We start from the raw sequence: 25038 nt of genomic DNA, 5'->3' as shown, positions 1-25038 counted from the left end.
CCAAAAGTTGCCTGCGCAAGGTCCTAGGTACATTTCTCTAGATGTCCCTGCTTCAACAAGGAGTGGACCAGATGGTTTCAAAAGTCACTGCCAACCTCATCCATAGTGTGGTTTTGTGATTCTGTGAAAGGATATGGAAAAGACAGAAGTGAAATGTGGAAGAGATACACTGGGGAGGAATGTGGATGGAAAGCAAACTGTGGACAAAAGCAAATGAAGTCCCTGCTCCACTGAAGGAAAAGGATAACAGATTGAAAATAGAAAGAGGCACCAAAAAGGAAAATGGAAAGAATAAAATGTGACAAAGAAGTGAAAAGAAGTGAAGAAGTGAAAAAGGTATGTAGATGTGCAGCTTCATTGAAACTACAGGAAAATAAATCCATCCTAGCTAAACAGTTTTACAGGTTTTCACTGCAAATTCAGGTAGGTTGTGTAGGTTGAGAGTTTCTTTCTAGGCAGTGAATGGAAATAGTAATACTTTAGGAATTCAGGAATCAAATGCTGTGGTAAGAAAATTGAGTAGGAACAACAGAGTAATAATGGGAAAGCATCCATGCTTCTACTGCAGTTAAAACAGACGCCATTTTCCGTGACTTCATAAGAAAGGGGATCATCAGAATTCTTATTTTGCATATTTAATTGGAGCCTGACTGCAATGCCTGCAATGCCTGAGACAGAAAATAGGATTCAGAGACTTACAGAGATTGCTTTCCATCTCTGAGTGCTTAGGAAAGTAAAAGCAAAGTCCAGTTAAAACCGGAGTCCAGTTCCTACTAAGTAGGTATTTTCATAACAGTAACCAGAAGTCTGACTGATACTGACACACCTGTGGCTCTCTGTGAGGACCACACAGCTGTTTCCCAACTCCCTTCTCACTCTGCAGTGCTCCATGCAAGTCAGTGGTGAGTGGTCTAGGAAGAAAACAGAGAAAAGCTTCTTTTCTCTTTGCCTCTTTGAGATAAACTGGGTGCATGTTTGTCAAGTGTTGTAAACATACTTTTTTTTTTTTACAAGAGCTCAAGTTCATAGAAACATAGACATAAAATAAACTCATCATACCTTATACAAAATTCTATTTTTTAATTTGACAAGGCTTCTTATCCCTTTCCTTTCTTGTCTGCTCCTCTGTTTTCCTCTTTCTTCACACACTCAGTTCAGGCAACTGCAAACACAGCATTTTTACAGTTTTTGCTTTTGTAACCTTTGGTTTCTCCACTACCTGACTAGAAAAGAATAGTATTTTGTTTATGAATCTATATATAGTTTCAGAAGAGATAAAGCTTCATAGCTGCAAACAGAACAGTGAATAAGCGTTTCCTTCTGGCCTATTTTCCTCTTGTGTGTAAAGTCATTTAGCCTCTGTATGCTCCAGTTTTCATCTGCTAAATCCTTCCCTTCTTCAAAGCTGCATTGTGAGATTTTTTCCATTAATGTGTGTAAAGTACTTTCAGATCTTCAGATAAAAGATGGGAATGCAAAGTAATATTGTGTCTGTCTTCCAACCTCCCAATCTATGAATTGAATTTCTAGTGATGTAGTCAAATAAAACAGAATCCCAAGTACATAAAAACCACCAGACAATAAAAATATTCTATGTTCTGCTATGAAAAAATCCTACAGGAAACAATTATATTTCTCTGGGCTTTCTGAACCTTCAACAGAAAATCACATCTGTACTATTGAGATTGACATCATGGTCAAAATAAAACTATGGAGAAGATAGATATAATTTTCTTTTAAATTCCAGTTTCTTTGCAGTGTGCAACAGTCGAAGGGACCAATCTGAATTTTTGTACATTTTATTGGTTAATTCCTTAACTCAGTATGATTTTTCTTTTGGATGGCTAGCTACATCTGCTTTAAATATTTAATAACTAATTGATTGGATAAATATACTATTTATTCATTTACTTATAGTAGTAAGTTAATGCTCTAGGGAAGATTGGATCCACAGTGTAGTGGGTGCAAAGTGCTTTAAAGATACAATAAAGATAGCATGAGTCTTCAGAGTGGATAATCTAGCTTGCTAATAACAGATTATAAAAGATATTTTTTATCCACCTATTATAATTGAAACCTAGTATAGTTTGGTAAGTTCTGGAAAGAATAATTATCTGATGGCTTCTGGTGTGGCTAGCATGAGAAAAATTAATGGCTTAATTTCAGTTCCGTGGGAGCAAGTGTCCTGAGTACAAAAACAGTGTAGAAGGAATTTGCCATAGCCAGAATTGGCATTCCATTTTTATTAGTGACTTATTACTTGTTTATTTGTGGAGTGTCTGTAGAGTGTCCACTGAGTGCCAGAAAGCTATAGGTAAAAGGCAAGTACACAGATAGCATACAAACCTGCCAATTCATGTAAAAACTGCAGCATAACTCAATAAGATATCCTTTTCATATTGAAAACTGGGCAACTCAGACTGAGTGATAAGGAGAGTGAGGCTGAAATGAGCTCCCAATGAGCCAAGAAGGCATACTTGGCACACAGCGTAGAAGAGACAAAGAGTGGTTGAAGGAGAATTAGACACAGGGAAGGGCAGCATGGAGACAAGAAGTTACATTGATAGCAGTTGCTAAAACTGTCTCTCATGATTATGTTGAACCCTACTAGCAAAAAATGTTATTGTGTTAGAATAACCTGGCTTCTGTTTGGGTGTTGTGCTGAATTTGAGCTTGCATAATTCTATATCCAATGTTTCCATTTGGATTTATATAAACTTGTCATACCCTGAACACAAGCTTTGACTGAGATGGAAACAGAATTCATTGTATTGCTAAATCTCAGCTGGGAGTTTCTTAGAGAGAAGGAGCCTCAGCTTGAGCCTGAGCATGAGCCAATGCCCTGGGTATGCTCAGACTGTGCACTGAAAAAATTTCCATGAACTCTGCCACCTAAGAAGGGAAATAGAATTCTTCTGATTCCAAAGAGCCACTGTCACTTCATGGTAAAGACAGGGAAAAAAAAACTTATTCATTCTATTGCAGACTACTATATCTTTGTTTTATTGGTGTACTTTAGAGATAATTTATGTCATAAAATTCAACCAAAGCTATACACAGTAATGAGGACAAAACTACTTCTGTTCTATTGTTGCATTTTTGTCTAACAACCTATTTGATGTCATATTACCTGATCTATACTGCGCCTATAGATCTAAATGAAAACCTGTGAGTATAGGTTTAAATATATATCTTATTTGTAGTCCACTGTGCTGATGTAATCTGTTTTTTCTTCTGAGCTGAGCTTGCACCAAGACTTTTAATTGTTGGCATCTAGAAAAACCTTTCCAGAGCCCATTTGGGCATCCATTTCCTTGCCAGTCCCATGAATCTCTTTACATTCCTCCAAGTTCCTAGGAGCATTTTTTAATCGCTGCACACTTTGCAGAATGGGTATTAGGCATTACGTGTAGTCTATCTCAGTATGGCTTTCTGCTTTGCTTAATTCCTGCTATTGAGTCTAAGCTGATACTGATTCCAGCTTCCTCAGCTGTTGTTGTTCTGTTGCGTTTCCTGCTTTCTGTTTGTGTTCCCACAAGATCTTCTTTGGGATGTTCTGTAAAATGAAGGGGACATCAAGACAGTACTGACTGCATTCCTCATCACTGGAAAGCTCTTTTACTGGATGCTCTGATTCTGTGTAAAGTGTTAGTGTTACATGGTCTGAACTTTATTCTTTACAAAGAGAAGTCCTTTTGTCAGTTCAGTCTTTACGGTACTAAAGTATTCTTTTTGCTGCAGTGAGCTGTTAGGTAGAGTCTACAAATAAGCTTCTCATTCTGTCAAATTACATTCACTTCAAGTCATTGAGGAAACTGTATCTCTTTTCTCCACTTAACTCCAGCATTCCATTACAACAGATGTCATGTGAGGTTCTTCTTCTAAACACCTATGCATTCATCTTTCAGGCATTGCTGTCTGCACGTGAGACCACTTAAGTCAGATATCTACAGTTGCTTTATATCAGTTTATAGCAAACATCAAGTATATACAAGTCCTATGTATGGTAATACATTCTGAAGATCCAGTCCCACAGTTTTAATGGTACAGACACTTGAAGTTGTCTCCTTATCTAATTTATTTAGAATAGCAAATAAATAATGTAGTAGCATCGCAGTTGAAACAGAATGTTGCATATCAGCATCTTTCATAGTGGCGATAAGCAGTTCTCATAGAATGGATGCAGGAGTAAGTAGAAATAGGATTTTAAAATACTCTTATCAACTGCACTAAATGCTCATTTCATCTTGTACAGTTAAGTCAGTATCAGCTCGTGAGACTTCAAACAAATTTTATAGTGCTAACATCAGAAAAATCTTTCTAAGATCCTTGCCTACATGAAAAACTCCTTCTGGTTCAATCAAAAATGTGATGATAATATCAAAAAAACTGATGTGAACAGTACAGAGCCCTCTGTGAAGATTCTCAGTTCAATCTACTGCAGGATGTTTTCTTCTTTAATATCAACTGCTTAAGACATTTTTTTTTGTTCCAAATGACACAAAAAATAGGCTGGTTTTTAAATTACTGAAGTGTCCAAATGGTTGAAGTGTAATTGTCTAATTTTAAAACTGACTGACCAGTTATATTGCTGCCTCTTACAAATCCTTTCTGTTAAGACACTATTAATCATGCCTGCCTGTAGGAAAAGTATTGGAATAGATGAGAAAAAACATTCTTCTGTTTTGATAATAGTTTATTCTCAATAAAATTGAAGAATTTCTTTGTGGATGCAAATTTTGAAGCTTCAAATAGCACATATTCATAAAAAAAGGAATCTTTGTGTACCTCTGAGAGACTACAGAAGAACAGTCTGATGGCTCCATGAACTACTTTGTTCATTTATATGCAGTGGATGTTTACATTCAAAGTGTACTCAATTAGTCTAATTAAATCTTATTCCAATATATTTTGGTACAACAGAGTTAGAGGCTTCAGTGAGGCTTTGGGGATGCACCTGGTCTTGAAGAAAGTAGGAAATAAGTTTTCTGCATTAAGAAAGATCTCAGAATCACAGAATTGCAGGGGTTGGAAGGGACCTCTAGAGATCATCGAGTCCAACCCCCCTACTAAAACAGGTTCCCTACAATAGGTCACATAGATAGGCATCTACATGGACTTTCAATATCTCCATAGAAGAAGACTGCAATCTATTTGGGCAACCTGTTCCAGTGGTCCATCACTCTTACTGTAAAGAATTTTTTCCACATGTTCGTATGAAACTTCCTGTGCTCAAGTTCTAGATCATTGTCATTTGTCCTATCACTGCACACCACCAAGAAGAGCCTGTCCTCACCCATTTGCCTCTCATTTCCCTCTAGATATTTATAAGCATTTATCAGATCCCCTCTCAGTCTTCTTTTCCACAAGCTGAACAGACCCAGGTTATTCAGCCTTTCCTCATAAGGGAGATGCTTCAGGCCCTTTATCATCTTTGTGACCCTTCGCTGGACTCCTTCTCGGAGAACCCTCTCTTTTTTGAATGAGGGAGCTCAGAATTGCACAATGTATTCTAAATGTGGGCTCACCAGGGCAGATTAGATGGGCAGGATCTCCCCTTCCTCTCCCCTTCCTCCACCTTCCTCCACTTGCTGGCCACGCTCTTTTTAGAGCATCCCTGGATCCCATTGGCCTTCTTGGCCACAGAGGCACACGCCTGGCTCATGCCCATTCTGTTGTCCACCAGAACCCGCAGGTCCCTCTCTGCAGAGCTCCTCTTCAGCAGGTCATCCCCTAACCTGTGCTGATGCATGCAGTTATTCCTCCACAGGTGCAAAACTCTACAGTCGCTCTTGTTGAACCTCATATTGAGATTGAATAAATATTTAATATTTAATCCTGATAGATATTAAAATAATAATAATTTTAAAATAATTATTAAAATGCAGTAGATCTGAAAAAATACAAAAATATCTAAATATCTATATTTGAAATATTTGAAATATAAGAAACTAAAAATAAGACCCTTCCCATTTATTTTTTAACTTAAAGTACCAGCCAACCTGGAATGGAAGGTTTGTGCTAATGATGTGCAGCCACAGTAATGAATGAGTGGTAAGTTAGGCTATGCAGGAAAGAGCTATGATTTGTTCAGTGTATTCTTACGTAGGTATGTGAAAAGGAACTGCGCAAACTCTTTTTTTTTTTAATCTTTCTACAAGCAGAAAGATTAATTTTTGATGTCAGCATGGGTGTGGGTCTTGAGATATTAAAACTCACAGCAGTACTTAGGCTTTCTAGTCAGGGTCATGGTCTTATCATACTTGATCCTATGCAGAGGCATTGTAACAGGGAGTCATTGTGGCAAAGTCTTAGTATACAAGTGAAGTAAACTCATAAATCAAGAGAAAAAGAGAATTATCCTGTAGGATCCTGTTTAGATTTCTTGTCCAGTGCACATAGGCACTCTGTTATTTAGAAGAGAAACTTCAATGACCTAGTGAATTCCAGAAGTTTTACTAGCTTACATCCTGGAAGCCTTACTGTATTTTTATGTTTTCTATAGAATAACTGAACTGGTCCAGAAGAAGACCATATGAGAACTCCATTTAACAAATTCCAGTTTAATTTATCTCTTTCAAGCTGCATTAATCATGTTTGAGGTTTGGCCCTGCTGAGCTCCTCTGAAGTAGGTAATGCTTATTAGCGTTAAAGAGCTAAAGTTCAGCCTAATGGAACATGACAGCCCCAGTGCACTAAATTCCATGTTGCTTGAAGTCCTTATACTAAGAAACTTTCAAGTCTCTGAAGAAAACTTTGGTAAACCAGTTTATCAGTACGTACCAACTTTGAGGAAAGCACGCATGTAACTAAAGGGTGAAAGCCAAAATGTGCATGAATTCTGGATTCAAATAATCAATGAACTCAATGCTATGGAAATGATGTTCCAGAATGCAATATCCGAGATTGTGCACATGCTTTTTTGAATTAGAGTGCTGACTTCGAAAGAAGCTTTAAAGCACCTCTAAAATTCCAAACTAACACTCAGGAAAAGTGAATTTTTGGAATTCACATAGCATTTAAGTGTTCAAATGAATATAAATCAATGAGTGTAAATAACGTATAAATTATGGGTATAAATTAATTCTTCTTTTGTCTTTTCTCTGATTCAGGGTAGTCATTCAAGTACCGGTTAATAATACTGACATTGTAGGTTAGCTTATTCTGTAGGGATCATAATCATCTTCACCCATTTTCTTTGATGGCTCCTCTGTCATTCTATTATTATAAGTATCACTGGTGAGTGTATCTGGTTGCTTGATGTTTGGGAATGCTAGGTGAGTTATTGTTTCTATGCAAGAGACACGTTTTCACATTTCCTTCTCATTAGGCATTTCTTTTGTTTCCTGGAGTGGTGGAGGGTTATCTCCATGGTGCACCAGCATCTCATGACGTTGTGTTATGTGATTAGAGCAAAAGCCGTGATGGAAGACGAAACAGCTCACTTGTAATCTTAGCATTACCTAAGAATACTTGTTGGGGATTTTGCATTTGCTGTCACCCCTACTAATTCCTGATGGTGAGAGAATGTCAGGCTGCTCCTGGAAATCTCCAGTAATCTGCCAGTGCTAGAGGTATCCAGAAAATGTTTGACTGGGCAGGCAATGAGTATTTAATAGAAATACTTTATGAGTGAAAATAGTATGTTTGTCCCTGGTGTAAGCATAGGTTTAGGAATGGCTGGAGGTCCCCAAGGCTGGCACCTGTGGAAGCAGTGGTTGAGACAGTTAGTATATATTTAATATAAAATGGACAGCTATATTTTACCTGTCAGTAACTCTGCTCTGTATCTTTTTACATTATTATTCTAGGTGTCCAACTCCTGGGTGTGATGGTTCCGGACATATTACTGGAAATTATGCTTCACATCGAAGGTATGTAAAGAGGAGTGTTTGTTCTTTAAATCAGTCAAATAAAGGGCTATGTGGGAGTTCAGCAGACCTCTGTTCTCTCTTTCAGCTCTGAAGTAGTATTGAGTGCTTTATATCGACATATGTTGGTCTAACTCATTCTACATATCATGAATGAGTAACATTTCTCAGTTTCAGCATGGCTCACTACCCAAAAAGGCAGGAAGATTTTTGTTAGTATCTAGCAGAATCTTTGTATAAGAATAATGCAATTTTTCCTCCCTTCTCTGATAGCCAAGAGAAGTAATTAAATATTTATAAGTTTATATTGTTTATATTGCTTTACATTCTGAATAACTTAACCATTTTCTGCAGTCTTACCTTTTCTGGACTAAAATGCTGTTCCTGCATTTTTTTTTCCTCCTGATTGTTTTTTGTCACTTCAGAATCTCTCTGTATTTCTTTAAATGTGAAATTGAACTAACTTATTTACTGCCTCTCTCACCTGAAGTCTTAAAGCATAGAATCATAGAATCACAGAATTGCTAAGGCTGGAGAAGACCTTCAAGATCATCAAGTCGAGCCTCAACCTAATCATACTACCCTAACTCTAACAACCCACCACTAAATCATGTCCCTGATCACCAAAGTACCTGTTGCATCTGTTATTCACCAGTCTTGTTAATATACTTCAGAATAAAGTTTGGCTTGTTTTTAAATCACGATGAATTTCTTATAATTATGTGAAGTCTGAAGAATGGAAAGAGAAATTTATGGAGAAAAGCTGTTACATTGTCTGCCTTAACTATAAAAGGGATACTTACCAAAGGCCAAAGGAAGCAGATAGGGCCTCACAAGGGTGGAGTTGAGGGGGACAATCACCTCCCTCTCACTGCTGGCCAACCCTCTTTTCATGCAGCCCAGGATACAGCTGTCCTTACAGGCTACAAGTACATACTGTTGGCTTGCATCAAGTTTTTCATCAACTAGAACTCCCAAATCTTTCTATGTAGGGCTGCTCTCAATTAGTTCTTGTTCCAGTTTGATATTTGAGATTGCCCCAACTCAATTACAACACCCTGTACGTGGCTTTGTTGAACCTCATCAGGTTCATGTGGACCCATTTTTCAAGCTTTTCCAGATCCACTCAGCTTCGTGTCATCAGCAAACTTGCTGAAGTTGCATTCAATCCCACTATTCAAGCCATTGATAAAGATACTGAAGAACACTGATCCTGAGACAGGCAGCTGGAGGACACTACTCATCATCAGCCTCCATCTGAACATAGAGACATTGACAACAACCATCCAACCAATTCCTTATCCAATGAAGAGTCCACCTTTCAAATCCAGATATTTCCAATTTAGAGATAAGAACGTGATGTGGGATCATATCAAAAGTACTGCATGAGTCCAAATAGATGACATCATTTGCTTTTCCCTTATCCACTGGTGCTGTCACTTCATCACGTAAGGCCAGCAGACTGATCAGGCACAATCTGCCCTTGGTAAAGCTATGCTGTCTGTTTCAGATCACCTTCTCATCTTGCATGTGCCTTAACATAGCTTCCAAGAGGATCTGCTTCATGATCTTCCCAAGCAAAGATATTAGGCTCATTGGTCTGTAGTTTCCCAGATCTTCCCTTCTACCTTTCTTGAAAATTGGAGGGTTTTTTTCCTTTTTCCAGTCAGCAGGAACTTTACTCAGCAGCCATGACTTTTCAAATATAATGGAGATTGGCTTGGCAACTACATCGGACAATTCTTTCAGGATCCTGAGATGCTTGTCATCAAGTCGCATAGACGTGTAGACGTTCAGTGTAATCAGGTGTCTTGAAATTGCTCTTGTTTACAGTGGGAAGATTTAACTCCTCTGAACCAAGCCTAGATGTTCAGACTGGAGAGATGTGGGAAGCCTTACTGCCAGTGAAGACTGGCAGTAGAAGAGTTCATCGAGTACCTCAGCCCTTTCTTTGTCCATTGTTGCCATTTCTCCCTTCTCATTTATCAGAAGGAATATATTCTTCTTGATCTGTGTCTTCTGACCAGTGCTTCTGAAGAAACACTTATTATTTTTCATATCCATTGCCAAGTTCAGTTCTATCTACTCCTTGTCTTTCCTGATTCTATCTCTCCACGTCCAGACAGCATCTCTGTGTTCTTCCCAAGCCACACATCCCTGCTTCCTCTGCCTGTGCATTTCCTTCTTATCCCTCAGTTTTACCTGCAGTCCTTATCCAACCGTGCTGGTTTCCTGTCTCCTCTACTTGATTTCTTATGTTGGGGGATGGAGAGTTCTTTCGCTCTCAGAAAGGCATCCTTAAATTATTGCCAGTTGTTTTCTGTTCCTATGTCCCCGAGGACAGTTTCCCAAGGCATCTCTTCCAATAATTCCTTAAAGAATCAGTAATCCTCTCTCTTGAAGTTCAGGGTCCTGACTCTGCTCTTTGCCAGGCCAGTATTCTTTGGGATCAGGAACCCAACCAGGACATGGTCCCAGAGTATCTTTATTCTTAACTTCTTTAATGATCTCCTCTGCAGTAGTAGCGTGAGATCCAGTAACGCTTCACCTCTAGATGCTCTGCCCAATACCTGGACCAGGTATCCTTAATGGACTCCAGGAGTCTCCTAGATTGTTTGCAGCGTGCCATTTTGCACACTGGTCATAGTTCTCTAATTGCACCATGGCTTCCATATCCTCCTGCTAAGTAATATTGTGTGCATTGGTGTAGAGGCACTTCAGCTGGGCTATCAGCCATGTTACCTTCTTGGAGAAGCCCTCCCAAAGTTCTCTCGGACAAATCTGAGGTTTTCCTTTGCTGCATCCTGAGGTGACAGTGTGTCTTGGCTCTTCTGTTGCAGTCAGCGGTACATCTCCTTCCCCATCCCCTAGTTTAAAGTTCTGCATGGTAGTATTGACCAGGAAAAGAAGAACATCTTTTTTCTTAAAATAGCCAGTGTCCCCAGGAGACTTACTGCTTTTACACTGAGCCAATCCCTCACTGTTCAATTCATTATATATGTCAAGGCCATTCCCTGAGGCGGTGAGGCCAGCAAAAGGCACCCTCTTTAAAAGGGAGGGAAACCAGTGGCCTAAATCCCAAGCTATTGAGTGTGGAAGATTCTGCATTATATCCGTAGTTAAGCCAATTCCCACATTGAAAATTGTCATTTACCTTGCTTGCATCTGAGTCAACATTTTTATTTGTATTTTATGCACTTAATTCTTTCAGTTTTAGAAGAAATTGCTTGAAAAACTTATTTCCTAAATGGCTGTCATGATGTTCAGGTATCATTTATATTTAAAATGGCTGCATGCATAATGTACATAAAGGCAGATTTAACCCTGCCATAACTTTCTGCAGTTTCACACAGACATTTAATGTATGCAAGATGTTATATTGGATATACTGTCATTTGAATTCTCTCATTGTCTTTTATCTTCGTAGATGAAGAATTAAACTGAAATCAAAATGAAGTAATATGTTTACTTTATAATACTTTTTGGTTAACACAGGATGAAAAATTAAAATGAAGTCTCATCTTTGACATATGTTTTCTTGGTGAATCTGCTGTCAGAGGAAAAATGAATTAATCATAACCTTGGAAGATGTCTGTTGGAAATGTTTGCTTAGAAGATCTGAAAAGTTTTAGAATTTCCTAATAAATCATAGTGCCAAAATAGAAAGATCTATTGCAAAAAGATGATGCACCAAAACACCAATAAATAGGTGGTAATTGAATTGATTTAATATGCGGTAAGCATTAAATCATTAGTCAAGGCAGAAATTCTTAATTCAGAGTATGTTATGAAAATGTCATCATGTGCAAGCATATCCATCTGTACACTTACTAAAAAAATGTTGCTTTCTCAGACATTTTTTTAAATATTCAGCTTTCAGATGCAAAACCTGCTAATTCTCACACAGTGAGTAAAACTAATTTCGCAGATAACCTGGGGATATCTGTAACTCCCATCCTTTCACCTTTGTTTTTTTCAGTCTACATAATATGAATCAGTAAAACAACCTGTTCCCAAACAGCATCCTTGCTCCATACCTTGTTTTCACTTATTCTAAACCCCTCTTGCTTCTTTGCTCCTGCCTTTGACTTCTTCAGATTATGACATCATTAATTTCAATGAAAACTATTCTTCAGTGGCAAGGGATTTATACACAGGGAACTAGGATACTTTGGTGGGTGCTATAAAAGCTGCTATAAAACAGCTGCTTTCTTTAAAAAGGAAAATGACCAGCTACGTTTGTATTATGGCATGGGATGAGAAAACAGGCTGCACAGGTTGGTTCTTGATATAGGCAACGGAGTTGTCTACGCTATTAAATGGTTATAATGTGCCCTGGCGTGGTGCTGGCCCTGGGCCAGTGGAAGTCTACCAGGCAGTTCTCAGAAATTATTTGGGGCTCCACACATGTCCAGATCATTCTCTGTAAGCAATATGAGTGTGGCTGTTGTGTTTAATAGAGAAAGAGTGTTGAGTTGTATGGATGTGAACTAGCTGGTCTTGGGTAACAACAATAGCTCTAGGTTTTTTCTGTTTATCAGTATAGATGTAGCCATGTCATCTCACTAAAAGTTGCTAGGTAACATGCCAGTATCTTGTCTCAACATTCCTCCTTTTATTTAATTGAATTATCTACAACTTTACAGTATACAGACTGTTTTTGCCTATGGTTTATTTCTTATTAACCAACACAGAATTCTATCCATGATTGCATAGCCCTTTTCTCTATTTGTACCTCACAGTCCTCTCTAGCTTTAATAAGACAAAATATTGCGAATTTTTGCTACCACTGTTTCTGTCTCTTCTTTTTGTATACAGGACCTACAGGACCATACAACACTGAAATACTTTATGTCATGCTGGAAACAAAAATCTACTCTATTTTATTTACTTCTTTCTCTGAGACAAATTTTATAATACAACTTTGTCTTTCATTTCAGTACATTTGAAGGTGTTGCTCTACTATTGGATTTCTTTGTATATGTTCATATGTTAAGATGGAAATAACATTTAAGGAGATCATAAAGCATGGTTTTTGGTGTGTTCTCAACAGAGACAGCAGCTACTTAAAAAAAAATTCTGCCCATCTTTGAATATCTCTTAGACTCATGGCCAATTCTACTAAACTGCTTCTGTAATTAACTCTTTATATGCGAAGAGAAAGTTGAACTTGTAGATCCTGGAATAGATAGATATTTTTCCATCTTTTGTAGTTAAAACTGCATTCTCAGTGTTTAGTTAAAAGTAGCATAGTTTAGTCTAACGTTAACTTGTCTGGGCTTAGCGTTCTGAGCACTTAAATTCTTTCTAAAGAAGGCATTGTACAGCTCTAAGCTCTGCTATATTTTTATGCAGTAGATCCGTAGGATTCTTACATGGTACTTTAGTTTTGATAGTGTCCCCAAAAGAAATCTTTTGTCCTACTGACAGATCCAAAGGCTCCTAAGTTCTGACATTCTTGGTTCTCAGCCATACAGAGGACGTAATGTCTATGAGCACTGAAACACTTCTATTCCTCTCAAAGCTGCTATTGCTGCTGCTGAGTCAGCTGCGGGGATTATTAGGCAGAGAGCTAGGAGCTTCATTTTCTGTGCCTTCTCAGGAACTGTCTCTGTGTGTGGTCTACATAGAGCTTACAGTCTTGTCCTTCCATCACAGACTGAGTTGCTCAGATTCCCCTTTGTGATTGTATGCTGCAATCCTCCCTATTCAAACTACTAAGCATTAATTTTGGAAACTGGACAGGATTACCCACTCTGCCAATTTTCACTATAGAAAGTATATCCCTTGTTAACTGTATGAAAGAGTGAGAAATTGTGGTTTAAAATGTCTCCTTTCACTCAGTCTTTCAGGCTGTCCGCGAGCAAAGAAGAGTGGGATCAGGATAGCACAAAGCAAGGAAGACAAAGAAGACCAAGAGCCAATTAGGTGAGAACAAATATTGTTAAAGAACCTACCGTGTTCTGTAACAGATTGTATATATATTCAGCTTTTAAGACAAACATTTTGGTTTGTAGCTATCCAAGAATATGTGTCTTAAGTGTGAAATAGTTTTTCTTAATAAGAAATACATAGCTCTCTAAATCTCAAGGAATTCTGCACTGGCGCATTTGAATTCAGTGACTGCAAATCAAGGACCCATGCTGATTTATTCTTGCCAAGGATGTGATCTTCTCTAAGTTAAAGCAATTTAATTGTGCCTTTCACATGAAATTTGCAAGCTACATAAATGTTTATCTTCTAAAAAGCCCTACAAAGTTTACATGCTGTAGACAAAACATACATGCTAAACAAGGTAGTCACAAGAATAGAGAAATACTTATGTGAAAGTACTACTTAGAATCTGACTGCTTATTCAGTTTGTGAGAAGAGGAACAAATACTTACCTATGGGTCTTTGCTTTTTTTCTTGAAAAGTGCTCTGATTTCAGCAACTGCTGCACCTGGCAGCTTTAGTGCTCTGAAACATTCAGAACTGGATCCTCCATGTAGTGTTGCAGCAATATATTAGCGTAGGACAGTCAATGAAATAACTAGCCTTGTTTTGGCCTGTGCTATGTAGTGGCATACTGACTGAAGTATTTTCTTTAAACATTTCACTTTGAGGATCTTATTGTCTTCCTTCTAACCCTGAGTGTTGTTTGGTTTTTGTTTGTTTGTTTGTTTGCTTGTTTTTAACTATATAGGGCAAATGTATGGGGAATTCCCTAGTAACAGATTAATATGGAGCTGTCTTCACTGATCTCTTTGGGCACGCAGTGCAAGTTTGTTATAATCTCTTCAGTTCAGAGAGTGGTTAAATTGTTTCACATTTCTCATGCAGTAGGCACTATGATTTTGTATAATCTCTCATAATCTGACTCTTGATTTTTAATCTGACAACATCCCTTTAGTGCAGAAAAGCATCACTTACTCTGTTCATACCTAACATTTCCAGGACTTTGGACAAGGGTTCTTTAAAATCCATACACATACTTAAAACATAACAAGGATGACACTAAATAGGATTTTATGGTCACAGAGTTTTTTATGGACAATTTCCCTACTGAGTGGAGCTCCATAGGCATCATTGCAATTCCAGTGTGCTATTTACTTGTAAGAAGAACTTTTTTATGTATTAGCAAAGCTCTATTTGTCATTTTACTCACTGGAGGGTATCTTGACTATTTTTAAGACGACAGTGCATGATTGTTCTTTTCTTTTCATGTCAGGTTTATTTTGACTTTGTTGTAGAGGCTACCAGGTATATGATGGCAAGACAATAAAGTTTATCTCATCTATCTGCTATCCAGATGTCCAGTTCCTGGTTGTGATGGTCAGGGTCATATAACTGGAAAATATGCATCCCATCGCAGTGCATCAGGGTGTCCTCTAGCTGCCAAAAGGCAAAAGGATGGGTACCTAAATGGCTCACAGTTCTCTTGGAAGTCAGTGAAGACGGAAGGAATGTCATGTCCAACCCCAGGATGTGATGGCTCAGGACACGTCAGTGGTAGTTTTCTTACTCATCGTAGGTGAGTGACCATGGTTTATATTTTTCACTTAATTATATTATTTAAATCATATTAACAATATTTGGAATACAGCTTTTTGTCATGAAATTTCTCTGTTCCTTTTGACATTCATTATTACTTCAAAAATAGGCTTCCCATTTATGTTTTTAGATAACTGGAAATAAGGACTCATGATTTCTTAAATGAAAATCTTTGCAAGTAGAGACCTGAATCTGAATCTATAATACACAGAAGATTTTAGGGAAAAAAAAAGTGCATAACAGTAACTGTAAATATGCTACTGCGTTATTGAGTGACTCTGAAAAAATTGCTTTGGTATAGACTTCGTAAAACACATCAGAATCCACCTGGTTTTCAGAGATGTTGAATATACTGTTGATTCACAAATGAGCATGGAATGAAAGTATTTTCAGAAACCAGTTCTATAAATATGATGTACTTTTTACTTATTTGGTAATGAAAATGTTAGCTCAAAATAGTCAGGAGATTACAGAATAGAAACCCAAATAGAATACATAAGATTATTTAAAAATAATGGAATACAAATATTTGAGAAAAGGAAAACAAAGCCCTATTTTACATAAATTTAGCAAAAATAAGAGAACTTCAGAGATAACATTTTGCATAGCTTTTAAGAGGTTAGTGGATTGTCTGTCAGGGATAAATTTTGTCCCTGTTTTAAAGGGTGTTTTTGGAGCTTTAGATGGGAATCTGAATGTGAGCATGACTACAGTGCCAGGGCAAAGCTCTTCTTTTATTCCATAGTAACTAATATTGCTTCAGATATGTCAAGTCAATGTGCTTAATTTGTCACCAATCAGCAGAGTTCTCTCAGCATACATATTAGCTAGATGCAATAGTGTCTTTTATGTGTTATTTGAGATTTTATATTCTGCCTTTTGTAAATAGACATTAGTATTATGTTATCCAAACAGCTATAATACTTGGAGACTGAAACAGCAAACTGGCTTGTGAAAATTATACCAGCTATTGAATCGGTTATTGTATACAGAGAGAAAGGTTTCTAAGGCACAGATTTCTTAGAGCTGCTGTTGCACCTTGTGCTCAAGGTATATTCTGCTGATAATAATGGCCTCTTGAGATGATCCACAAAAGATAGGAAGTCAGTATTTAGATTAAAAACTGCTCCAACTGTTAATCAAATAGTCTGGAAGTTAAATATATGTATGTTTGTACGTACATATCTCTGAAGAAGGAATGAGTAGTCAGTGGAAAAAGTCATGAACTTTAGTAAATTCAGACTCCTGTCCTATGTACAAGAGCACCAACAACATGCTTGTTCAGTGTTTGGTTTTCCTGTCCACAGAAATTCTTATGAATAGTCTTATCAAGGAATTTTGTGCAGGAAAGAATGGCAACAAAGAGTTACCAGGATGGATTTGAAGCAAGGATTTGGAGTAGTATGGTTCACAAAGGAGACAGGGCCAGAAGGAAAGGCCAGTGTGAAATAAGGTGACCTATTACTAATATGAAAATGAATTGGAAAGAGTCTGTAGATAGGTAAATGAGATAGGATATAAGAAAATGCAATTTAGTTATCACACAGTGGAATTCCAAGAATAGGAATTTATAGGATTTTATATTTATAGGATAGAATTTATAGAATAGGATTTATGCTTGAGCAGCAACAGCATGTCCCTGGGTTTGCAAACTGGGTTTGCAAAATGCTTAGGTATGATGGAAGAAAGTAATAGGCATCACATAGTGCCTTTTATCTGCTGAAGAAATTTAAGTAGAAGTTAGAAGTGGTTAGAAAAAAAGAGGATTATTTTGGACTATCCACATTATACATAGGATAGCCTAATTAATTGTAAGGCTGTCAGAAAGCCTGTAGGAAGATAATAGCAGTGCAGTCAGTGTACTCAGGTATACATCCTGAGGTGAAGGAGCATAACCTGGGTTATTTCCTCTGAAAATTCAAGGTTGGTCTCAGCTCTAAGTTGCGCAGCTGCATTGCTAAGCCTGTGAACAGGCAGGCTAGAAGATAAGACAAAGCTCAAGACAGGAGTGATCTTCAGCAGTTACTTGCTAGAAGCAGACTTATGCCTGCACTCATACACTTCCTCAGAGAACCTCTGAGCTCCCAACCTCTCAAGGTACCCTTGACAAATGAAATGACAAATGTCAGGAAAGAAGGATGGAGTTGTAGATTTTCACGTGCAGATCCTTTTTCTCATTAAATGTTTGCTAGAAGCAGACATGTCTAAAAGAACCTTTAGTATCAACTTCCACTACTGAAGTGTCGGCATGTAAGTACCACTGTGGTCAAATCTCTTGGTGCTCAGGGCTGTAGCCTGAGTCTTTGTCCAAAGGATAACATCTCAACATCTCTGTATTTGTGTGCAGAGTGTTGAAAGGGAAGTAGGTCTATAATCCATACACTTCACATCTCTAAACATATGCTAGTGGCTGCAAATTCATTTCTAAATTGTTGGAGAGCTTTTGATTTGTGTGCCTGAAGCCATCTTCTCTCTTACCATTAGTATTTCTTAGTTTTGGAATTTAAAAGCTAGAAAATACTTAGCATTAGCTCAGTGAATGTGACCCTTAGAATTGAGCTGTATTATTAAAAGAAGTACAGCAGCAGTTATTTAAACAAAGTCAATTCTGCAGAGTCTTAGACCTGAAATAGCTTTTGTGTTGATGCAATACAAGGCCCATGGATAGACAGTAGAGCTTACATTGCTCTAAGTTGTCTGAGATACTAAATGTTAGATACTCCTTTCAGTTCATGGAGAAATGAAAGTGCCTAGAATTTAGGTGAAGAGCAGGAGTCAGCTCTTTGGGTAAAGCTTATTTGAAATGAAAGCTCAAATATGTAAGTAAAAAAACATATTTCTTGTATTTGAAAATAAGTGCAAAGATGAAAACTCAGAGGCTTTACTAAACGAATGGAAAAATGCTGTAAAGTTAGATGAGATCAGATACGTATATTGTAATCTAATAACACAGTTCACTATGGGGTAATCCAAAGTAGAGTCTTGAAAAGGTACACCAGTATTTTTCTGCTGAACCATTTGCCTCAGTACAACATTTCTTGATCACCTCCCTGGACAGTGACTCAGTCACCTCCCTGGGCAGCCCATTCCAATGCCTAACCAGTCATTCAGAGAATAAATTTTTCTTGATGTCCTAACATCCAGCCTTTTAAAAGCTTTTATTGTTTTTGGTTTTAGCTGCCTATTCAATCTCCACCATTAATTTATTTTGCTCCTTTCTTACTTTTTCCTAGAAGCTCTAGGTTCCATTTTGGTGGGAGGAAGTCATATAATGTTAACAGCACAGAAGAATTAGTTAAACTCACTATGTTTGGCAACTTAATTACAACTAACAGTGACAGGTGTCATCATGGTGATATTACTGAGGGATGAGAGACATGCAAATGGGCCAGCAGATTTCTAAGAAGTCAAGGAGACGATCATGGCAATAAAATATAATAATAATATATATAAAAAGAAGAAAAATATGAAATTAAAAACAATATAGTATGATCTGGGTTTTTATTCATCAGTTGCTAAATCAGGCTCCCATGCTATTTCAAAACAAGCAGAAGAGCAGACTAGGAACCTTTATGAGCCAAAGGTACAGCATCTCATGTTTGTACATCTGTGCCTGCACATAGGAATTACTTTGGCTCTATATAAGCTGTTTTTTGGTGGCCATGACTATGATAACCAACAAAATGATGCCCAGGCCATGTTGGGGTGAGCGTTAGTTGGCTTGAGCTATGGCATATGGACATGGCTTGAGGTCATATCCAGGCCCTGTCTGGTTGAGTAGTATAGATCTCAATTTTCTAATGTGCTTCTCCTGAGCACTGATGGAACAGATCACCTGGTCTCACCAGCTGGCTCCTAGAAGCACCCTTCTTATCTGTGCCATTCAGCCCTGAACGGGGTTGATGGTAAAGAAAGGCCCAGAGTGCTCCCAGTTTTCATGCAGACAAAATAAATCAATTATCTGGCACCCAAATACTAACACCTATATGCTGCTCATGTCCCAGTGACAGATTGTCAGAGATTTGTAACTCCACCAAATCCATGTTTATTTTCATGATGACAGCAGAATTTTTCTCTAAACTCAGAATAATACCTCATGAAATGTCAAGTCTCACTTTAAACAGAAGTATTTACTGAATTATTGTTTTTCCTCCTTCCTCTTCAGTGTAAACAAAACAGTTGTATACAAATAAATTCTGAGAAATATTTTTTTCCTATGACATTTGGGAAAAAAATGAGCCCAAGGCAGACATCTACTGTGAAAGACTGCAGTAAAATCAGTTAAAATTTGACAAAAGTCAGAAGTGACTAAAAGCAGAGCCTGTTCCTTGAAAGAGTTAGGCTCTTAAACTGCAGGTAGTTCTGCCAGCTCTTTTCATTACAATCCGGAAGAAGGATGGAATAACATTTTAATCAAATGCAGTCTACTAAACTGATAGACCCCTAACAGAGAGCTAATCTAGAAGGACTTAAGAGGCTTATTTACCTTGGGAAAGTCAAGGAGAAAATAATATGAAATTCATATTAGAAAAAGCAGACTGCACAGTGTAAGCAAGAAAAATCACTTAGCTGCGCAGAGCTGGCAAATGACAGTAGATGGTAATTTGTACATGTGCTTGCAGCGTGACGTCTCCTTGATTTCAGGCACTTAGCAGAAGCTTTCTGGTTATAAGCCTGTTTGTCCTCATTACAGACACAGCCCATAAAAAAGTAGAGATCACTGCATGGCTTTTTAGATTACAGGTGGGACAAATTTTCCTCTTCAAGTTCTGCTGTCTCTCTGCTGCCTAGTGAAGTTCGTAGAGAAACTGTGCTTCTAGCTGGACTTGGTCACTAAACAAGTTGCTTGAAATTTTTTGGCTACCCACAAAAAATAATCAAAGGTATGTTGCTAGTGATACACCTTGCCTATTACACATAGGCAAGTCTCAGTCTTCACTTTCACAACACTATTTGAGTTACCAGCAAACCCACCAGTCTTCAGATCATCTGTACTGTTATGTGCTGTAACGCGACAGTAGAGAGACCGATAAACTTTGCAGTAACCAGAGTTGGGCCCCTACCTCTGGGAAACTCTCATCAGTGGTGCTCTATTAAGCGCCTTCATTGTCCCCATAGTTTATAGGGCCACCTTCACACCTGTAATGTGCTGCAATGTTTCCTCCTTTGCTTGAGAGTAGTGCAAGATTTTTAACAGTTATTACATCATTGGGCAACAGGCAAAAACCCTTTCTCTGTTCAGGAATGATAGAGGTCAGTGCTTATTGGCATGTATGAAAAGCCCATCTGCAGAGCCTCTACTGTCTAAGCAACTTAAGTTAGCAAAATATCATGTAGATTTGCCACAGGACTAAGTATGCCCCAGCTGAAGGACAACTTTAGCAGTGTTCTTACAGTTCCAGCACTCTGAGATTGACTCAAAAAAAAAAAAGCTCTCTCAGCTTGTGTGTATCATGGCCATTCACTCTATATAGCAGTTCTATATGTTGCTTCAACAACCAGATTTTAGCACTACTTTAACCCTCTCACTCCAAACTAAGAAAGTAGTTATTTGCAGGAAGTCTTTCTGAAACAATGATCAATTATAATTAAAATGATATCAAGAAGTTAACATTTAATTTTAATCAGGCTGTATTTTTTCTCTTTCCACTTAGGTAATGTTCTAAGTGTTTTTAGTTCTGGAACCAAAGCAAATATTTGTTTAAACAAAAATCAAATCTGAGCTATTTTCCTCAGCAGCTTTATAAAGCAGCTTGCTGTAGAAACTGCCACTTAACACATCAGGATTTTAGTCTTCTTATTTTCCCTCATGACTGAAAACTTAACTGAAAGTTTCTACACTGGCATTTAGGTATGAGTTGGAAGTACACCAAAAATGCTTTAAAGAGAGAATAAGGCTTAAAAACCACTACATTAATCAGAAATTATTTTTTTCTGCGTGAAGAATTCTGAAATAGAGCTGAAGAGATAGTTTCTTCCAACACAGCACAAAGGCAGCTGGTGTTGTGTAGCTGGTGGGGAGGAGGTGATTCCTACATGAGTCCCAGTAATCTCCAAGCAAACAGAACTACCTTGTTTGCAGAACCTCTCCATCACTAACACTCCTGGACTCCCTTTATTTCACAGTTCAGTAAGAAGCTGGGGAGAAGCCAATCACGCTTGAATGTAAATAAAAATGAGTGCTCAGCCACAGAGGGTTCCTTTTATCTTTGCTGGTGCTGTTCTCAGAATATTTCATCCTTTAAGGTGTATAGCAGAATTTACTCATGGGAATAAGGAAATCTCTACAGCTGGTACTCTTCAACATAGAAAAAAATTGAGTGGCTCATGGATTTAATATTAAACCAAGGAAAGGGTCACTTTGATCATTGAGTTTGATCTCTTAACGTGAACTTCAAACACTAGCAAACAGCTCTGGAGCTTAGTCAAAAGAGTAAGATTTCTTCCATTAGCAAAATGAAGCAGTAGTTTTCACTGTGATCTGTATTTAGCTGCATTTCAAAAGGATTTTCTCCAGGGCTTGTTTTGGATCTATCTGTAGTTAACAGAGGTCCTGGGACATATTCCTTTCTTTACTCTGTGGATGATGCTACTTTTAATAAACAGGAAAAGGGTTTCATTTTCTTAACTTTTCCAAAAAATTACCAAAAATAAACAAAAAACCCACAACAAATAAAAAACAGCAAAACAAAAATCCCACAATGGTGGTGAATCTTTAAACATCTTTAAAATGTTTATAAAATTTATAAAATTAGCCCTCAGGATACTTTGTTGTTACTCGAGATAAACCGTCTTGTTTCTTTATTTCCTGTTCTTTCTTTCTCTGTAAACTTCAGCACTTCACACACCAAATACAAAAGCTGCATTTTATTTTGACCTATATCTCCTACTTTTCCACATCCCCAAATTGCTGCTTGGAGAATGTTTTCTTCACTTGATGGGAAAAGTACAATTCCTTTATCCTGAAGAGCAACCAGACTATGTCTGTCTGCTGAGACCAAAAAAAAAAAAATTAAAGTGATAGCTAAGATCGGTCACCCAGGCAATTACTCCACTTGGTCAATGATCCCTCCATTCAGATGACTTTTCTTCTTTGTACCCTCAAAGACAGCACTATTATATTCTTGATACAGTTCAGCATTTTAGCCCATGTTTCATTGTTTTAAACTAGATTTTTTTGTAAACGTGTACTAACTACTAGTGAGAAATCTCCTTCAAACTTTTTCCCCCAGTAATTTTTCTTTTATTTTGGGACCAATTCAACTTTACTTTTCAAATCTAATGATTATATGACTAGGCACTGTTTGCAATGTAACTAGACTAATAAACAAGAAAAAGAAAATGCATTCTTAACATCATATTCAACTCATAAACAATGCAATGACCATATGTGCTTTATCCTAATTTCTGCATGTAGTCTTTCTGCATACGTCGTAGATGACTGGGTTTCTGTAAACCACTACTCCTCATTAAACTTGGGCCAAAATGCAAATGTAGCTCTATATGGATTGGGCTTATTTTGTGGATTGTGCTACTTGTACTTTACCTCTGCATTCCTCCGTTTGCAAAGTGTTCCTGAAAAAAAGAACTCCAATTAATGCAGGAGTATAGTGTATAGAAATGTCTATTGCATCGACACTGCCATTCTTATAAAGCAAAACCTGCATGATTATGTCCCAATCATGCACCTCTTTATCTAGCACCCATTCCCAACAAAAGCAAATTTGCGATATAAACGATGTGCTTCAATGTCAGATGTACACAGCCAAGCAGCAAAAATTGAGGCTTGCTCAAATTTTAGCACGTACCTTACAGGAGGTTTGCAGGACGTGACCCCAGGTCACTTTAATTCAACAGTTTAATTCATTTTTTTCATAGGTTTTCTGTAAATTGTTGCAGTGGCTCACTTTCAAGGATTATATACCACACTGCACTTTTCTTTCTCAAATTAAAGAACTGATAGTAGAAACTCAGTGAGAGCCAAGAAGTACGGCATCTCAAGGAGACAAGTTGCTGATGACCACCAGTAGAATCTCAGCTCCTGCTGAATCAGGAATTCAGAGGGAGACAGGAGTTGAGTATTGCACTTCTCACAGCTCCACCTGAAATGCTGTAGCTTCAAGCCCTGGAGCATCCACAGTCAAACAGAGATAAATGATGCCTCGTTATGTGTAGACTATTACACCATACTCCCAGAAGTGTTGTTAGAAAGCCTTATTCATTTTTAATAGAGAAGAAAAAAATGCTCAACTATGCTTGTATTTTATTTTACATTATTATTCATGTGTATGAGAATAATGGCAGTGGCAAGTGAGATAATTGTGATTAATTTTATGAGTTCTTTACTGGAATGAACAAGCTCTAGACTTCTCCAATTGTGTACAAGTCAGTGGAAGGTTTGTTTAAAATACAAAAAACAAACCAAAGCAGGAATACACAGTAATTTGACTTGTAGCAGAAAAATCTGTGACACAGTATCAACTGTAAAGGCTTTAAAATTGATAGTATCCTTATCAGAATTACTAGCTAGCTTGTTTGTCTTGGTCTTTATTTTTTATTTTTATTTTTATTTTTATTTTTCAGATGTATGTGACTTATTTTCCTTAAATCTTTATTGAGATTTAGAGCCAATAGAGAGCTATGTCCAACACAGCCGCTCACTCCCTCCACAATAGGGTGAGCAAAAGAACTGAAAAGGCAAATAAATTTGAAAAAACTTATGGGTTGAGATAAAGAAAATTTACTAGGTAAAGCAAAAGTTGCATGCACAAGCAAAACAAAACAAAACAAGGAATTAATTTACTACTTCCTATCAGCAGGCAGATATTCTGCCCTTTCCAGGAAATCAGAGATCTTCATACATAATGGTTACTTGGAAAGACAGTGCCATAACGCCAGAACACACTTCTTTCTTCTCTTCTTCCCAATTTCATTGCTGTGCATGATGTCATATGATATGGAATATAACTTTGGCCAGTTTGAGTCAGCTGTCCTGGTTCTTTCCTCTCACAGCCACTTGGCACACCCCTAGCTCCTCACAGGCAAGGTGGTGTGAGAAGCAGGAAAGTGCTTGGCTCTGTGAAAGAACTGCTCAACAACAACTAAAACATCAGTGTGTTATCACCATTAGTGTGTTTTTCATTACACATCCAAAACATAGTGGTGTGTGGGCTAGCTACTATGAAGAAAATTAACTCTAAAACTAGTACATTCTTAAAGAACTGAAACGGAACTTACTTGTGTATTACTAAAATCTAAAGATATTTGAGACAAAAAAAAGATCATACCTGTGCTTTTTTTTCCCCCACCACTGTTATTATGTCTTCAATTTTCTAGAAATCTGGAGCTACTCTCAGTTCCTCTAGGATCTCAATTGAAGCTTTTAGTTAACTGTATACCTCTATGATTTTTGTTTGCTGTACAGCAGTCCACTTCTGGTGTAATGCTGACTTGTCCCTTTTTCTCATCTTACCTTCCATATGTCCTGTCCTTGTTTGGTTATTCTCATCTTAGGAAAAAAGCAAGTAATTACCTTTACATGAAAGTGCAGTCAAGAATCATAGAATCATAGAATGGTTTGGGTTGGAAGGGACCTTTAAGATCATCTAGTTCCAACCCCCTGCTACAGGCAGGG

At 37.6% G+C, this 25038-nt stretch overlaps 1 protein-coding gene across 1 annotated transcript in view; it reads left to right on the top strand.

Moving 5' to 3' along the window:
• Positions 1–7742: 7742 nt before the first annotated feature.
• LOC100548026 (myelin transcription factor 1-like protein) overlaps positions 7743–25038 on the top strand; it is a 138474-nt gene continuing 121178 nt past the window's right edge. The window contains 3 exon segments of the mRNA XM_031552259.1: positions 7743–7874; positions 13716–13799; positions 15163–15384. Coding sequence (XP_031408119.1) covers positions 15317–15384 — 68 coding nt within the window. The 5' untranslated portion in view covers positions 7743–7874; positions 13716–13799; positions 15163–15316.

Source organism: Meleagris gallopavo, chromosome 2 (genome assembly GCF_000146605.3).
Source record: "Meleagris gallopavo isolate NT-WF06-2002-E0010 breed Aviagen turkey brand Nicholas breeding stock chromosome 2, Turkey_5.1, whole genome shotgun sequence".
In the NCBI taxonomy this organism is placed as follows: Eukaryota; Metazoa; Chordata; class Aves; order Galliformes; family Phasianidae; genus Meleagris; species Meleagris gallopavo.
Note: the sequence above shows the minus strand (reverse complement) of the source record. Positions and strands in the feature narration are given on the sequence as shown.